The sequence below is a fragment of the Ambystoma mexicanum genome, chromosome 14 (genome assembly GCF_040938575.1).
Source record: "Ambystoma mexicanum isolate Mex_15411 chromosome 14, UKY_AmexF1_1, whole genome shotgun sequence".
Classification (NCBI taxonomy): domain Eukaryota; kingdom Metazoa; phylum Chordata; class Amphibia; order Caudata; family Ambystomatidae; genus Ambystoma; species Ambystoma mexicanum.
Window position 1 is genome coordinate 320,815,324 of NC_090940.1, and position 15,850 is coordinate 320,831,173.

At 45.3% G+C, this 15,850-nt stretch overlaps 1 protein-coding gene across 1 annotated transcript in view; it reads left to right on the top strand.

The window, feature by feature from the left end:
- The window catches only part of NRDE2 (NRDE-2, necessary for RNA interference, domain containing), a 746,570-nt gene extending 737,675 nt beyond the window's left edge, over nucleotides 1-8,895 (top strand). Inside the window, exon 14 of the mRNA XM_069637454.1 lies at nucleotides 8,380-8,895. Coding sequence (XP_069493555.1) covers nucleotides 8,380-8,505 — 126 coding nt within the window. The 3' untranslated portion in view covers nucleotides 8,506-8,895. The remainder of the gene's footprint in view (nucleotides 1-8,379) is intronic.
- Nucleotides 8,896-15,850: the final 6,955 nt, after the last annotated feature.

Below are 15,850 nucleotides of genomic sequence, written 5' to 3' on the forward strand. Positions count from 1 at the left end.
ATCGACCAGTCTGCCGCATTGCCACTAAGGTACGAAAGTACAAAAGCTACTTTTGTTTGATCAGTTGGAAAGGCTGCTGGCCGGCATAAGAAGTGCAACCGGCACTGATTGATAAATACTGCAAACCTCTTTGGGTCACCAGAAAATCGTTCGGGCGGAGCCAGAGGTACATTCCCAGGTAGGTTGATCTGCACTGGATTCATAGAGGATGTTGAAGGAAGATTTGCCCCTGATGCGGGTAACGGGGTCTGTCCGGCTTGTGACTGTAGCACTTGTCTAGCAAGATTGTCTGTTCTCTCCTTGGAAATAATTAGTTCCCTTCTTAGAGCATTCGTTTCCTGACGAGCTGCATGCACTTCTGCCCTTAGTTCCCCAAGTAACCGGGCTAGGGGGTCAGTATCCGAGGTTTCCATAGCGCCTGGGCGAGAGTTTTGCGGTAGGCTTTGCGTTCTGTAACGCTCACCTGATTCTCGCAGAGGCGCCGGTCTTGACTGGGCGACTACCGTATCTTCAAAGGTGATGTGTAGCACCCGGTTGGCTCTTTGGGCTGGACCTCTGTGCACTGTATGCCTGACGTGTAGAGTAAGATGTCTGCAGATAGAAAATATGGGGTTAATGAACTGGGGTTATTGGGGTGTCCCTATCTCTTTCCTCTTCTCCTCTCCTGTAGACCCCCAAAGGTTAACGCTCTCACCTTAGGTAAGTGAATGCCGAGCTCTCCATCTGCCTCGGGGCAGGGTGCTGTAACCAGTTTCTTCACTGGATAGGTAGCGTAGGCCTCTTGACTTCAGAGGACTGCTGTCCGTCGTTTACTGCACGAACGGTAAGTTTCGAGTCATTCAAATGTCTTTAAAGTCTTTAGTAATGATGTCTCTTGTTTTGCAGGGTTCCGGCGATGGCGGATGACGGGCTGAAGTGAGTTGAAGATGGAGCCCGTGTGATGAATAGAAGCGCCTGGAAGCACGTAAGTAAGCGCTTGTTGCCTGCTTCACTATGCGCTCTAACTGTCTTTTTATTTTGCAGGTACGAGTTCGGAGCGGCTGCAGGGTGCCGGAATACCCACTGGATTAGATGTGGAAAGGAGTAATGGCACGTGAGTATTAAAGTTCCCCAATGTCTTTAAACGCACCTTGTTTTGTCTTTCAGATGCGGGATGCAGCGCCGAAGGCCTCCGGAGCGTGCGAAGAGTTGGTAAACTTTTGTCTTTCAGATGCCGGAATGCAGTGTGAAGACCTCCGGAGCGCACGAAGAGTAGGTAAGCCTTTGCCTTTCAGATGCCGGAATGCTAACCTGTTCTTTCTTGTCTTTATAGGTGTTGCTGAAGACTGGATTCAGGATGGTAAGCCTTTGCCTTTCAGATGCCGGAATGCTAACCTGTTCTTTCTTGTCTTTATAGGTGTTGCTGAAGACTGGATTCAGGATGGTAAGCCTTTTTCCTTAGGCCCAGGACCGGATGCAGAAGACACGATGAGCGTTCTGCTGCAGAGGTTGCAGAATAACGCAAAGCAAGATTCATCCACCGGGTGTGGTGTAAATAGCCTCCTGTAGTGCTTAGGTGTCTCCTTCCACAGCCACGCCTAAGTAAGAAAAGAGTTCCTGGTAAGAAAAGAGTTCCTGCCTTCCAGAAGAGTTCCAGTGTTCTGAATCTAGGGAGTGGCTCCAGCCCCACCCAACAGGAAAAGTAGTTCCAAACAGAAGAGGATCATAGGCTCAACTGGCAGGCAAGTAAGCAGCATGGTCTGCTGAAGGTAAGTCCACCCAAGCATTATGAGGCCGGCGCTTCCAGCGCTGGGACTGGGCATATTTATGAGCCTGGTGCCACTGGCGCCAGGACTGGGTCCAAAAGGTCCCAATTGGGACTGGTTGGCACTCGGAACCTGGGTTATGGATCTGCTTCCAAGGGAGTTGGGAAAACCCTGACCTTTTGGAAGCAGAGATCATGACACTTGGGCTGTCGGTGAACTGGCAGAAATCTTCCATGACAGTCTCGCAGGACTTGATTTTCCTGGGTTTTCGCTGGAACACGATGACTGCAGAGTGTACCTGACCGGGGACAGAATGGTGGAACTGTTGGCCATGTGTCAGATGTTTGCACAGTCGGAGAGCATGTCGGCCTGGTGGTTCCAGAGGCTTCTGGGCCTCATGGCCTCGTGCGTGTTGGCTCTTCCTCTTCTCAAGATGAGGCTGACGCAGATGGCTCTTTGGAGTTCTTGGCGTCAGGCTGTGGATCCGGACTCCAAGCTGATAATGATTCCGGCTTCCATGAGAGTGGACCTGGAGTGGTGGTTGTCTCTCAGCAACCTGTCGGTGGGTGCGGGATTTCAGGACCCAGCTCCTATGGTGACGGTCACAACGGACTCATCCCTTCTAGGGTGGGGTGCAATGTTGGATCTTCTTCATGTCTCAGACCTCTGTTCGCCTCAGGACAAGCTCCTCCACATAAATCATCTGGAGCTTCTGGCGATCTTCCTAACGCTCAAGGCGTTCAGACCGATCATTGCCAACAAGGTGGTCGGTATCCGCACAGACAATGTGGTGTCGATGTATTACATCAACAAGCAAGGGGGAACCAAGTCTCCCCCCCTCGTGGACCTGTCCATCCAGATTTTGGAGTGGGCTGTTCTTCATGGTGTCTGGCTGCTTGCAGTACACATCCCGGGCCAGCTGAATGTCACGGTAGATACCCTCAGCTGGCGGATAATGGTCAGCTACGAGTGGGAATTGAAGGCGGAGGTCCTCTCATGGATTTACCTGCGTTGGGGCACACCGGAAGTGTACCTCTTCGCTACGACGGCAAACAAGAAGCTTCTTCTGTATGCCTCCAGAAGCAGGCTGGGAGCCTCCTCTCTGGGGGATGCTCTCGAGATTCCATGGCACAACATGAGGGCTTATGCTTTCCCGCCTCTGCCTCTAGTTCACCGGACAATTTGCAAATTGAATAACTCCGTGAACTGTTCTCTTCTACTCATAGCCCCGTGGTGGCCGGCCAGGTTTTGGTTCTCAGAACTTCAACACCTGTCGGTGTATCCGCCGATCAGGTTAGCGGTGACCCCCGATCTTCTTCACCAGGGGGAACAGCAGCTCTGGCACCCCTACCCACAATTGCTCAGCTTCGCGGCATGGTGCCTGAGTTCAAGTCTTTAGAACATCTTAATTTGTCTGCGGATAACATGCGTATTATCCAGGCAGCCAGAAAACCCTCGACTAGGTGCCAGTACACAAGCAAAGGGCTCAGGTTCTGTCATTGGTGTTTAAGTTAGCAGTTGAACCCAAGGGGGGCTACAATTGACACGGTCCTGTCCTTTGTATCCTTCTTAGCAGAGTCGGGCGTCCACGTTCTGTCTTTCAGAACTTATCTTTCATGCAGAACTTATCTTTCAGCGGTTTCCGCTTACCTTTTTACGGACCAATGCTCTTACACTCTGTCTAACCCAGTGGTTAAGAGGCATTTTGCAGGCTTGAAGCGCCTTTATCCTCCGATTCATAGTCCGCACCCGACGTGGGATCTAAATGTGGTCCTGATGGCGCTGTGCCATGAGCCTTTCGAACCAATGGCCACGGTGGACCTCAAGCACCTGTCATGGAATGTGTCCTTTTTGGTCGCCGTTACTTCAGCAAGGCGGGTGAGTGAGCTCCAGGCTTTGTCGGTGGAGCACCCCTTCATGGTCTTTCACAGGGTTAAGGTGGTCCTACGGACAAATCTTGCTTTCCTGCCGAAGGTGGTGTCTGAGTTCCATCTGAACCAGTCGATCTCCCTGCCGGTCTTTTTTCTGAACCCTGCCTCTGAGCCAGAAAATGTTCTGCATTGTCTCGATGTCAGAAGGGCTCTTAGGTTCTATCTGGACAGAACATCCGAGCTTAGGAGTTCTTCTCAACTGTTGGTGACCTTTGGTAACCCGCAAGGTAAGCAGGCGTCTAAGGCGACTATTTCTCGGTGGATCGCCGCCTGCATTACGGAGGCTTACACCGTCCAAGGGCTGAAGCCTCCTAAAGGTATTCATGCACACCTGGTGCGCAGGGTAAGGCATCCACGGTTGCCTTTCAGAAATATGTCCCCTGGGAGACCATCGCGAATGCGGCTACTGGGCCTCCCCATCTGCTTTTTTTAAGCATTATTGTCTAGACATGAGCTCAAGATCTGATGCTCAGTTTGGTCAGGCTGTGCTGAAGAACCTTTTTCAGTAAGGGGTTTTTCCATCCACCCATAGTTCCTGTAAGGAGTGCTTGGGAATCTCCCATAAGTATGGAGGAAAGGGGACGGGACATAGGAGTATAACCAGGTTACTCACCTTAGTGACCACCATACTCCTAGTCCATAGTCCCCTTTCCTCCATACGCCCGCCCGCCGTCCCCTCTAATTAGGTTCCTCTGTAATTGCTAAGAGGTCTTGGACCTGGCGATAGAAAAGGACTGATGGGCGATGCATGGGGCGGAGCCGAGATGGGTGGGGTTGCGGCCGCGTGCCGGGCCCGCGCAAGAAATAGAGGAAGGACTAAAAATGTTTGCAAAATGTTTGGATGGTTTTTACAAAGTGCTCCAGACCCGTCCCACAGGACGGAGGAATGTCCCATAAGTATGGAGGAAAGGGGACTATGGACTAGGAGTAAGGTGGTCACTACGGTGAGTAACCTGGTTAATACGATTAAAAAGAAAATCGCAGAATATTTTACCCTTAACGACACCGCTGATACTTCACAGCAGACAGTCTAGGAAGTTTTGAAGGCGCTCATGAGGGGCCAACTGATAGTCCTCAAAGCGACAAGAGAGAAACAGAAGTATCAATGGGAACGGGAGCTAGAGGGGAAAATTTGAGACATATAGATAGGTATCACTCGAAACCCCACGAACAAACTAAAAAAGGCTCTGAGACATGTTCAGGGCCAGCTGGAAACATTTCGCACAAAGTGAGCAGAGAAAAACGTATATCACCTTAAACATTCGTACTACACAAAGGCAAACAAGGCCGATAAATTCTTAGCTAGACAACTGAGACCCGAACAAGACTCTCAAGCGATAAAAAAACCTCATAGACAAAACAGGCTATAATACGAACTCGAACAGAAGATAAGGGGGAAATCTTTAAAGATTTCTACCAGACCCTAAACACTTCGGACAACCCCTCAAGGAAAGAGCAAGACACCTATCTGAACGCTAGAACGGGCCCCCAGATCACCCAGATCGAAAAACAACAGTTAGAAGAAGATATAAACATAGAGGGGGTGAAGGCCATTCTAGACCTGCCCATGAACAAATCCCTGGGCCCGAACGGCTTCACAGCAATCTTTTACAAGAAGTATATAGATATACTGTCCCTGATACTTACTAACATATACAGTACATTCAAAGAAACTGGGAATATCTCCCCGTCAATGAACAAGGCTAAGGTTCTGGTGTTTCACAAGCAAGGTAAGGATCCGACCTCACCGGTCTAGTACTGCCCAATAGCATTAATTAACTTAGATGCTAAGATATATGCGAAGGTCCTGGTGAATAAGCTTGCACCCCTGCTCCCCAATATTATTGGTCAAGACCAGTCAGGTTTTATTCCAGGCAGGCAGACACACAACAACATCAGAAGACTCACACACCTACTGGAAAAAATGGGGTTGACCCATAACAATAAAAATTAATATACTTCCCAAAGTACTAGATTACTTTCAGGCGATACCGATCAAAATCCCCAAATCCTTCTTCAAAGCACTGACCAGAACAATTACGGCATTTATTCGGAAAAAACAAACCACCTATAGTAGCGAGAAGGGTACTGTCGGCACCAACTCATATAGGAGGGCTATCTCTCTCGCACTTTCCGTAAATATTATGTGGCGGTCGCAGCGGTGGGTACTAAAAGAATGTGTCCCGATGGACACACAAAATCTCGGCAAACCAGACAGGGCGGTAGGCAGGATGCCACTCCCAGACTTGTTATGGAGACAGAAAAAGCATAGGCACCGGAACCTTCAGGTCAGCGAAGTAATGAGGGCGACTCTTGACGTATGGGACGAAACAACCTAAAGAAACAAGCTAACAGTTACACCGACAACCTTCAAACCGATTGGAAACCTAGAATTCCCGCCGGGGGTAAAGAAGGGGGCATACAAAAAATGGCGGACCGCAAGGTGTATAGAAATTGGGGATATGTATCAGGAAAAAGAAATTAGATCATTTGAGGACTGCAAAACTCTGTTGGGCCTGAAGGCTAAAGATAGATACAGATATGAGTAGCTGAGACATTGGCTGTCGACCCTACTCATAAGGCAGGCAGCGACCAGAGATCTAACCCTGTTCGAGCTTTACTTAACGACATGTACAGGCACAAGGAAGCTCGTTTCAGTCCTGTATACGTTTCTAAATACGCAACAGGAAGAGATCCAATGGATCTATATGAAGTGGGAAAAGACCCTGGGAGAAACAATCCCAAGAGCACACTGGTAGTACACATGGGGGCTCATACCAAAACGGACACGAGCAATACAACTGAAAGAAATGTGGGTTAAAATGATGATGAAATGGCACTACACACCAGAGAGGCTGAATGCCATGTATCCACAAACATCATATCTGTGCTGGAGAGGCTCTAATAAAAGGGGAGACTGGAAACACATTTGGTGGGACTGTCCGAGCATTAAAGGTTTTCTGGTCCGAAGTGAAATCACAGAAAGGAGATGTTTAAAGATATTGGCCAGGTGGGAGAAGAGATATGGCTCTGCGGGCTGTGGAACCCCGAGCGAAGAACGTGCCAAAGGCACAGAAACGAAATTTCATGGGCTTACTAATAGCTGCATGGCTAACAATCACATAAAAATGGAAACAACAAGCTCTACTGACATCTTATGAATGGCTGCAGAAAGTCTGGTCATATGTCGCAATTGAATGGCTAACATAAAAGATTCAGGGCAGACAAGAAAACTTTCGGAAAGATTGGGGGTCAGTGCTAGCCTTCCTACAAAGCAACTATATGGAGCAATGGTGCCCACATAAAATCAGAATCCTGGACTTATTTAGCTAGTGACATACAACCATCCGTCGCAATGGAAGAAACGCTGATCCGGCATGGAAGGGTGGAGTTGGGACAGGGGGCGGATGGGAGGGGCGGAACTGGGGAAATTTTTATGGTTATTATGGAAAATTAATTAAAACAAGTTTTAAAAAAAATTAGAAATGGGGTCCAAAGTTATCCATTGATAATTGATGTAAATAATTTTTATTTTTAATAGTGAAGGGTAGTGTGAATTTGGTGACTATCAAACTCTGAGCACATAGTTTTTTGACTGATTCCCTGCATCCGCATGCAACGTTAATTACAGTCAACAGGAGTGCAGCCTTTTTTCAGTGTCTCACTGATGTCCTATCGCCATCTAATATCAAAGCGGTTTCTGTTCTGTTCAGCCACAATCGTGAAAACACTAATGGTGTACTTGGGAGAGTTAGCCTCCTGCCCAAATGTAACTGCATCAAGACCTCCAATTTGGGTATGCAGTGTTGTTCCATAGATGAAGAAATATCACTTTAAGTGTCTATGCAGAAATAGATGACGTGGTTAATCTCCACAAGTAGTTTGTTAGTTAAGCTTCCAAATCTACATTGTCTAAAAAGTAAAGTGGAGCAGGGGTGAAAGAATGAACTTTATTTGTAATACGTTAGGGGGTTCCGTATTTAAGCTTAATGGTGTCATTTAATTAAGAGATTTCGGAGATTTAGGTAATGGTGTGTGCTAATAACAAACTTCTGTTGTAAAAGAAAGTGTTTAAGGGCTTAATCTTTAGCACTTTTGATGGCTTTTTATTACCTTTCTTACCCCCATCAGAGTGGCTACATTAGGATCCTTTTATTTTGCTTTTCGAGCATGTTGATAGTCTTAGGATGCCCCCCCCCCCGACCACTCCTCCCCAGACCAGTCTCCCCCAGAGCCCCTTTAAGCACTTGCTGTCAGACACCCTTCCTAGACTAGCCTGGATCTGGTCTTCCACTGCACTTGTTTTTCCTTTCTCCCTTCCCCCTGGCACTTAGCCCTTAGTGGCTCCCCTTAGCACTTGCTCTGCCCCTCCCTGGGCCCGCCACTCCTGCACTTCTACCCTCCCCAGCCCTGCCCCTCCGCCTATGTACCCTCCTATATACCCTCCCCTTATTTGTCTTTGCATTTGCATGGTAAGAATGTCACAAGACCTAGTACGAGTGCTGTTTTTTTTTCTCCTATGTTCCCCACACCCCCACTTTTGTCTTGTGGCGCCTGGAAACATTTGTGTATAGGCACCATACAAATGTCCAATAAAAGACATAACTTAAGAGGGCTCTTTAAATGGAAATGTCGTAGTTTATAGAAACAGCATAACAGAATGAATATTAACATTGCTGTTACTCCCCTTTTGACCCCTTTAGGTTCTGTACCTGGATGCTGTAGAATATTTCCCAGGTCAGTTGCAGGAGATTCTGGATTTAATGACTGAAAAGGAACTACGAGTTAGAGTTCCCATGGAAGAACTGGACTTGCTTCTCGAAGACTGAAGACCGGACTGCCCGAATTATGGGTTCCTCCCTTTGTACCCTGGACAGAATCTATTCCTATGGAAAGCCGTCCCGTATTCCCTGCTTGAAAGGGCTTGGCTTGCATGTTTTTTTTAAAGTGAGCCTGCTTCACAAGAGGATTTTGTGTGAATAACTTGTTTATTTTATACTGGATTCGTAATGTGCCCGTTCTAGCGGCACAACAAATCACCACCTGAATCGCTTGATTTGTATTTGCATTTTTTCCAAGTTTTTGTTCATGTTCACCACAGCTTACATTACAAGTGCGAGTGAGTTTGTGATTAGTAACAGGTGATACAGCGCTAACATTTCTGAAATGTAGCCTTTTTTTAAAGGATGGCCTTTATACAATAAATGTATTTATTTTCATTTCGTCACAGGTATTCCTTGGTTGGAGGCTATAACTTTTTTAATCAGTTTGATAAGGCACCATATTGTTCATATAGTTCAAAGCAATTCTATTCAATGTTATTGCTTGCCTGTAACATACCTAATGAAAGATGGGTCTAGATGCTTTGAGTCTTAACCTTTTGTTGTCTGCTTCCGGAAGGTCCAGAGTACCAGGGAATATTATAAATTGCTTGGGTATCCTCTGATGGGGTTTGTAATGCAAATATACATTGGCACTCAAATGTATAAGGCTCTGTACATTTGCATCAAGCATAGAGCATGTGAAAGTACCAAGGAAGCATCTCAAACGGTAAACACTCCTAAACCAGACTTTGTGTAGAGTAGCCCTGTTAACAAGTAGCTGTTTACATTTTAGCAGCGCTCACTAATCATAGACAGGAAATGTACACCTGGTCAATTTAAATGAATTTCATATTTTGACAGTAGTAGTTGCAAAACAAATTAAGCCGAATTATGCATATATATGTATATATGGCGAACAAAATAATCCATGGCTTTCATTGTGTTTGAAGTTTATTAGGAAACAGCTGCATTATAAACAAGTCTTTTTATTTATTTGTTTTATTGTTGCATTTATGGTTTACAGGCAACCTTACACAACATAGTAGAAACAACAGAGAATACAAAAACGTGTATTTCATTAAAGAAAAAAGAAACATTAAAATATACGCATATTGAAAATGAAAATAAAAATAAAAGAAAGCAAAGAATAAAATCCATCACATTACATCAGAGACGAAACAGAATCCCACATTGCTAGTTCCATTCTTTACATCCAATTCTTTCGTTAGAAAGTTAAAAAAATTGTTCAAGCACAAAATAAGAGATACATTTGTGCCCCACATCAGACGACACCAAAACACATCCATGAACGCCCGTGTGGTGCCAACACCCAGGTCTTTAAAGCATAGCCTACACTTGTTTTCAAAATATGGGCATGCTGTCACCAAATGCTTCAAGGTTTCATATGTTTATATCCCACCACAGAATCTACAATCTAGATTGTTCCCTAGACGGATAGTATGCTCTTTCTAGTGCTTTATTCTCTCATCAGTGTGAAACTGATTTAGTCTGAAACGCATATAGATTGTGCGTACTGTCTCACACGGAAAGAGTTGGATATAGAGGGGTAAACAGTCTTTCGAGTGTGCAAACCTACCTTGAATACTCCACATATGAAGCAACACCCTCCAAAGTTTCGACCCAATCAGCTCAAAAAAGGCGAGTCTTGACCCCACCAGGCCCTCGTATCAAATCCACCACTGTAAGTCCCATAGAGTCGTGTTCCGCAATCATCCTGATTCCAAACTGTTTAAGAGAGACAACAGCCTCCATCACTAAATGCAGTGCCTCGTATAAGGAAATAACAGGAGGAACGAGAATTTTCCTGATGGTGGAAAGTTGTCTCCACAAAGACCGAGCCTTCAGGAAAGTGAGGCAAAGTTCCCGTCTAATGACGGAATTAGGTACTGCCATAGACAGACCCAATACCTCCTTCCAAAGCTTTCCCTGAATAGGATTGAGCAGATCACCCAGCTAATGTAAAGAGATGTCAAGCCCATGCAGGATTATCGGTTCAAATTTGGCAAGGTAGTAGCGCCTCAGAGGAAGCGAAGAAAATGTATGCAATCTATTGCGCAAGAATATAAACTGAGAAATCATCTTAGTTGCCTTCTCATATAGGCTAGTTTTCATGGATTCCAAGGAGGAACCATTAGAGAGCTTGTATCCCAGGTAGGTCACCACTAGAACCTGCTCCACCTTTTCCTTGCCCTTAACCCAGACTCTGTTTTTGAGTATATGCCCCTTAGTAAACACCAAAACTTTGATTTCGTAGCATTGGGAAGTAAGTTGTTAGCCACAGCATAGTTATGGAATATATTTAATTTGCAACTCAGTCCTCCAGGCTTCCTATCAAAAAGAATAAAATAATCGGCAAAGGCCATCAAGTCCAGCTTGATGTTACCTAACATTGCTGGTGCAATGGAAGGGGCTTGTCAGATGTTAGCGACGTCACATTTATTAAAATGAATTGGTGCCAGGTTGCAGCCCTGTTTTACTCCAACAAATGTTCTAATGGTTCCTGACTGGGCACCTTCCTTAGTAAGAGAAATGCAAATGAACGTGTTGGTGTGAAGAAGGGCGAGGAGTTGGACCAACTTTCTTGGCACATTCATTTCCAAGAGTTTCTGCCATAACCTGGATCTGATGACTCCATCAAAAGAACTGGTCAGGTCAAGGGATGCCGTGAATACATTCCCGACCTGAGTATGATGAACTTGATGTCCGACATGGGCCAGGATCATGGCATTAAGTGGAGAACCCAAATCAGGCCTAAAACCAACCTGAAATTGATTTATTATTTTTTACTAATGTGCTAAGATCCCTCAAAAGAAGGATTGCGAAGACTTTACCAATAACGTCAATTAGGGCGATTGGCCTATAGTTGTTAGGATTTGATGGATCCCCTTTCTTCAAGATATGTATGATGATAGCTTGGGTCCATGTGTCAGGAATGAGAGGAGTTAGAAAAATCAGGTCAAATAGAGGTTCTAATACAGCTGCCAAGGTCTGCGGGCATTCTTTCAAAACAAAGGTAGGTATTCCATCAGGACCCAGGGCACAGGAGGGTTTAAGTTTATTAATCGCCCACAAAATGTCATCCCCATCCCACGGGCAAGTACCCAAGCCTCCCTAAGCCCACCCCTCATCCCCTGACCCCCCACAGCCACTAAACTTATGAGATAAGGAGTATTTCTGCTCGGAGAATTCGACCCAGGATAGTTCCACTATCGGACAATTCAAATCTTTCTCTCTGGTGCCCAAGGTCTGATTTATAATTGGCCAAAATGTATTTTCACAGCCCTTGCATAGGGACTGAAGGGTAAGTTGATGTTTAAGAAGGCCAAGCTGTATCTTGAGGGATTTAATCAATTTCTTATGAGCTCGACAAATTTTATTTTTCTTAGCCTAGTAAACAGAGTCATCCCCCACCTAGGTTTTGACAATAGTCGGGGGGCATTCCCGTACAACTTTGTTAATACAGGCCAATATTATATTGTATTGAGAGCTATCAGAACCCTCACCCCAACCCCAGTCAGCAGATAGCAAGGACCAGGAAAACAAAGACTTAGACAGCAGTCCATTCAACTTGGCCACCAATTTTCGATTCCATTCACTGAAAGGCCGACCAAATCAGGTCTAACAGCAAAAGTAGGAAAATGGACAGTCAAGGTCAAAGATAGAAGCAAGTGGTCACCCAAGCCATTATCAAGATGGTTCAAGTGGAAACAATGGGACCTGAGGCCACAACAAGTCTGTTTTGCTCCTAAATCACAACATAGCTCAAATTGAAATACAAGCCTCATGCTGATGGCTGTGGCTTTTTAAAAACGGAGAATGACATGGAAGATAGTCAAAAGGTTCAAGTGGAAGAACAGCAGATGATTAGAGGGAAGCAATTGGGCTAGGAAAATGAGAAAAAGAGATTGGAATGCCCAGGAGCCTTCATGGTCTGCTTTTTGTATGATGCAGACCGAAAATGAGGATGGCTAGTGCTACTCTCTTACAGTACTACAATACTGAAACTGTGTTTGAGCTAGTACAGAGGCGTGGCTGCCCCATGACCCTTTTCTTTTGAAGTCATTCGCACTCACTGAGAAATCCGAACTAGGACTGGACTGCCTGGGATCCTGCAACTTCTGCTGTGTGATTGCATTCGGGGGCAAACTATTTAACTTTACTCTTTTCTTAACCTAAACTAAACAACTAGATGAGCATTTAATATATGACTTCCCATGATGTTCTAAGGCAACTTTTGTGTGTGCCACTCTTGCCTCTTTAGAGCTTGGACTCCTCTCTAGCCTTCTGCCTAAAATTGCAGCATTCCCTGCCTAACCTAATCTTAAACTATTTAACTTTACTCCTTTCTTAAACTAAACAACAATATTTAAAATATGACTTCCCATGATGTTCTAAGGTATTACATTCTTAGGATAAAACTATGTTTGCTTTTGGATTATCTTGCCCCAAAGTCTTTTCTCCATTTCCCACCGTCCACACTTTCTTAACTTAATATGTGTCTTCCAAGAAAAACACTGATCTCCCAGAGGAAACTGAGACTCTACCTCTAACTCTTAATTGAATTCGCTATATGAAGATTTGTGTCTCCTTCTCGCTGATCTCTGCAGGTGCTAGTGAAAGAACTTATCTCAAGTAGAAAATCATGTTCACCTTTTTAATGACTCTCTTGGGGAAAAGTGTGCCTCCTTAGCCAGGCCCAGTGGCTACTTTGGGTGGTTTGGCAGTGCCTAGGGCACGGCTGCCATTGGGAATGGCCGCAGGCTACGGCCATTGGCCCACAAACACGTTATTGGCAATTTTGCATGGCTTAGTGAGGCATTGACTGGTCAATGTGGTCAGTGGCCCAATTGCCCATTATGGGGGGTGAAGCTGCCTAGCCCTATGGATTCTTTGAGTGAGGTAATAGGGCCTGGCTGAAGGCCATCCCAAAGGCAATGTGGTCACTGCCCATGCCGAGGCCCACTGGCTGAAGGCAATGCACTGGGCCGCATACCTATAACTTGCGCCCCCAGCATGTGCGGCTACACCGAACCACAACCGTGTGCACTGCAAAAAACATATATATATTTTTAATTTTTTAATTCACATATTAACATAAGAACAGACAGAAACCCCCCCTCGTCCCCCAACCCAGACATAACAGAATTAGTACAAATCCAAAAATCTGTCCTAGATATCCTTGAACAACTTGTTTTTCTTCTGACGTCTGTAAATCACTCTACCCATTTCAGCCAGCCTAGACATTTCATCAATCCACATGCTCTCCTCAGGACATATACTTGACTTCCAGTTTCGCAAGATTACATTCTTAGCCATCAAAGAGCCCCTAAACAACCACTTCTTCTGTGCAGCAGTCAATCCATCAACATGCTCATCATCACCCAATATTAACTTCCCAACATCATAATCAAGGGATAATCCCAGCACACCATTAAAAACGAGTGTCAACTTCTTCCAAACATGTCTCACTCTTATACACTCCCACAGCATGTGTTCTAGTGTCCCGCTCTGTGAGAACACCGCCAGCACTCATCCGTATAAATCATGCCACGCTTATACAAGAGCTCCAGCATCCAATATACCCTATTCAGGATCTTAACTTGTCTGGACCTTTCCCCCACGCTGACCGATGAGAGAGCCACATTCCTGCAGACATTTGCTTAACGCATCTGTCATTTCACCAGACAACCTTGTCAACCACTCCTGAAATAAAGCAGTATTGCTATTGTCCAAGGACATCATTTGTAATACTTGCACGCTTGATGTCCTTCAATCTCAGCTTGAGCATTTAGTTGTTAAAAATCAACCTCTTTCTCTGAAACATCGGTAATACCCCTCTTTAGAGTGTGGAACGCTTGAATTGTGTGCAATATGCCAGGCAGCCCTCAGCTGTCCAAAGTTAAGCCGTTTCCCGTCTGCCCCAAGATCTCATAACCATTCACAATCAATTCCTTTTACAATACGTCGAAACAGGCATCACCTCCGATTTAGACCATTTTATTTTGAATCCAGACCTAACACTGAACTCAGCAATCCGTTCCATCAATGCTAGCAACAAGCTATCCAAGTCTCTCAGCAACAAGAGCAAATCATCCGCGTACAACCAGAATTTTTGGGTGACCCCACCATAATTAACCCCCTTTATTCTTACTTCCTGTCCGATAACCAAGGCCAGAAGCTCTATCGCAATCACAAATAACAAAGGTGACAGAGGGCAACCTTGCTGCGTCCCCTGTTCCAGGCTGACGGGTTCCGACCAAACCCCGTTATTTGACACGTCCGCAGTGGGGCTTGTGTACAAGATCCTAACCCAACTCATAAAGGACTCACCAAAGCCCATCCTCCTCAGCACAGCAAACCAAAAGCTCTAGCTGACATGAACAAACGCCTTCTCTGCGTCCAAGGAGACGACCGCTGCATCTTGATCCATGTCATTCACCTGTGCAATATTCAAAAGCAGCCTCCTCATGTTGGTAGCGGTGTGTCTCCCTTTAAGAAATCCAGACTGGTTGGAGTGTATCAACCCCGGTAAAACTACCTCCAGCCTCTTTGCCAGAGACTTAGCCAAGATCTTACTATCAGTATTAATGAGACTAATAGGGCGGCAATTCGACAGAGATGTCAGAACCTGATCCTTTTTCAAAATCAACAAAATAGATGGATGGCCAGTTGTTGCGGGAAGGATCCCAATGCCCCTCGAGGCCTTGTACATGTCTGTGAGAAATTCAAAGACAGAATCCGGCATTATCCTATAGAATTCCATGGGTAACCCATCTTGTCCTGGACACCTTCCGGAATTAAGACAGAGAGCTGATTTCCGCAACTCCTCAACCAAAAGATGCTCATCCAAAACTGCCTTCTCACCATCAGATAACTCTGGAAGTATTGTGTTTCATCTAAGACCCTGTAAATCTCCCTTATTACTCTCCTCCTGGGAGTAAAATCTCTTATAGAAGCTGTGAATCACACCATTGATTTCATTTGGGTCAAACGTCACTGTTCCACTAGACTTCTCAATGCAAGGGATGGCTCTGTCCTTTTCCTGAATCCGAAGTCTATTTGCCAACCATCAATCACATTTCTCTCTGTTCTCAAAGTATGTGCATCTAGTACGAAATAGCATGTGATCTGCTTGTTCCGACACCATCTTATTAAATTCATATTTAAGCTGACGCAGCTCATTCTTCCTGCCATCACCTGGATCCTGCATCACCTCTCTCTCTCTCCATATCCTTAATCCTTCCATCCAACTTCTTATTCACCTCCTACTTGTTGTTCTGTCTGCTAGACAAACCAATCTAGAAGCCTCTCATCATGCATTTAAATGCCT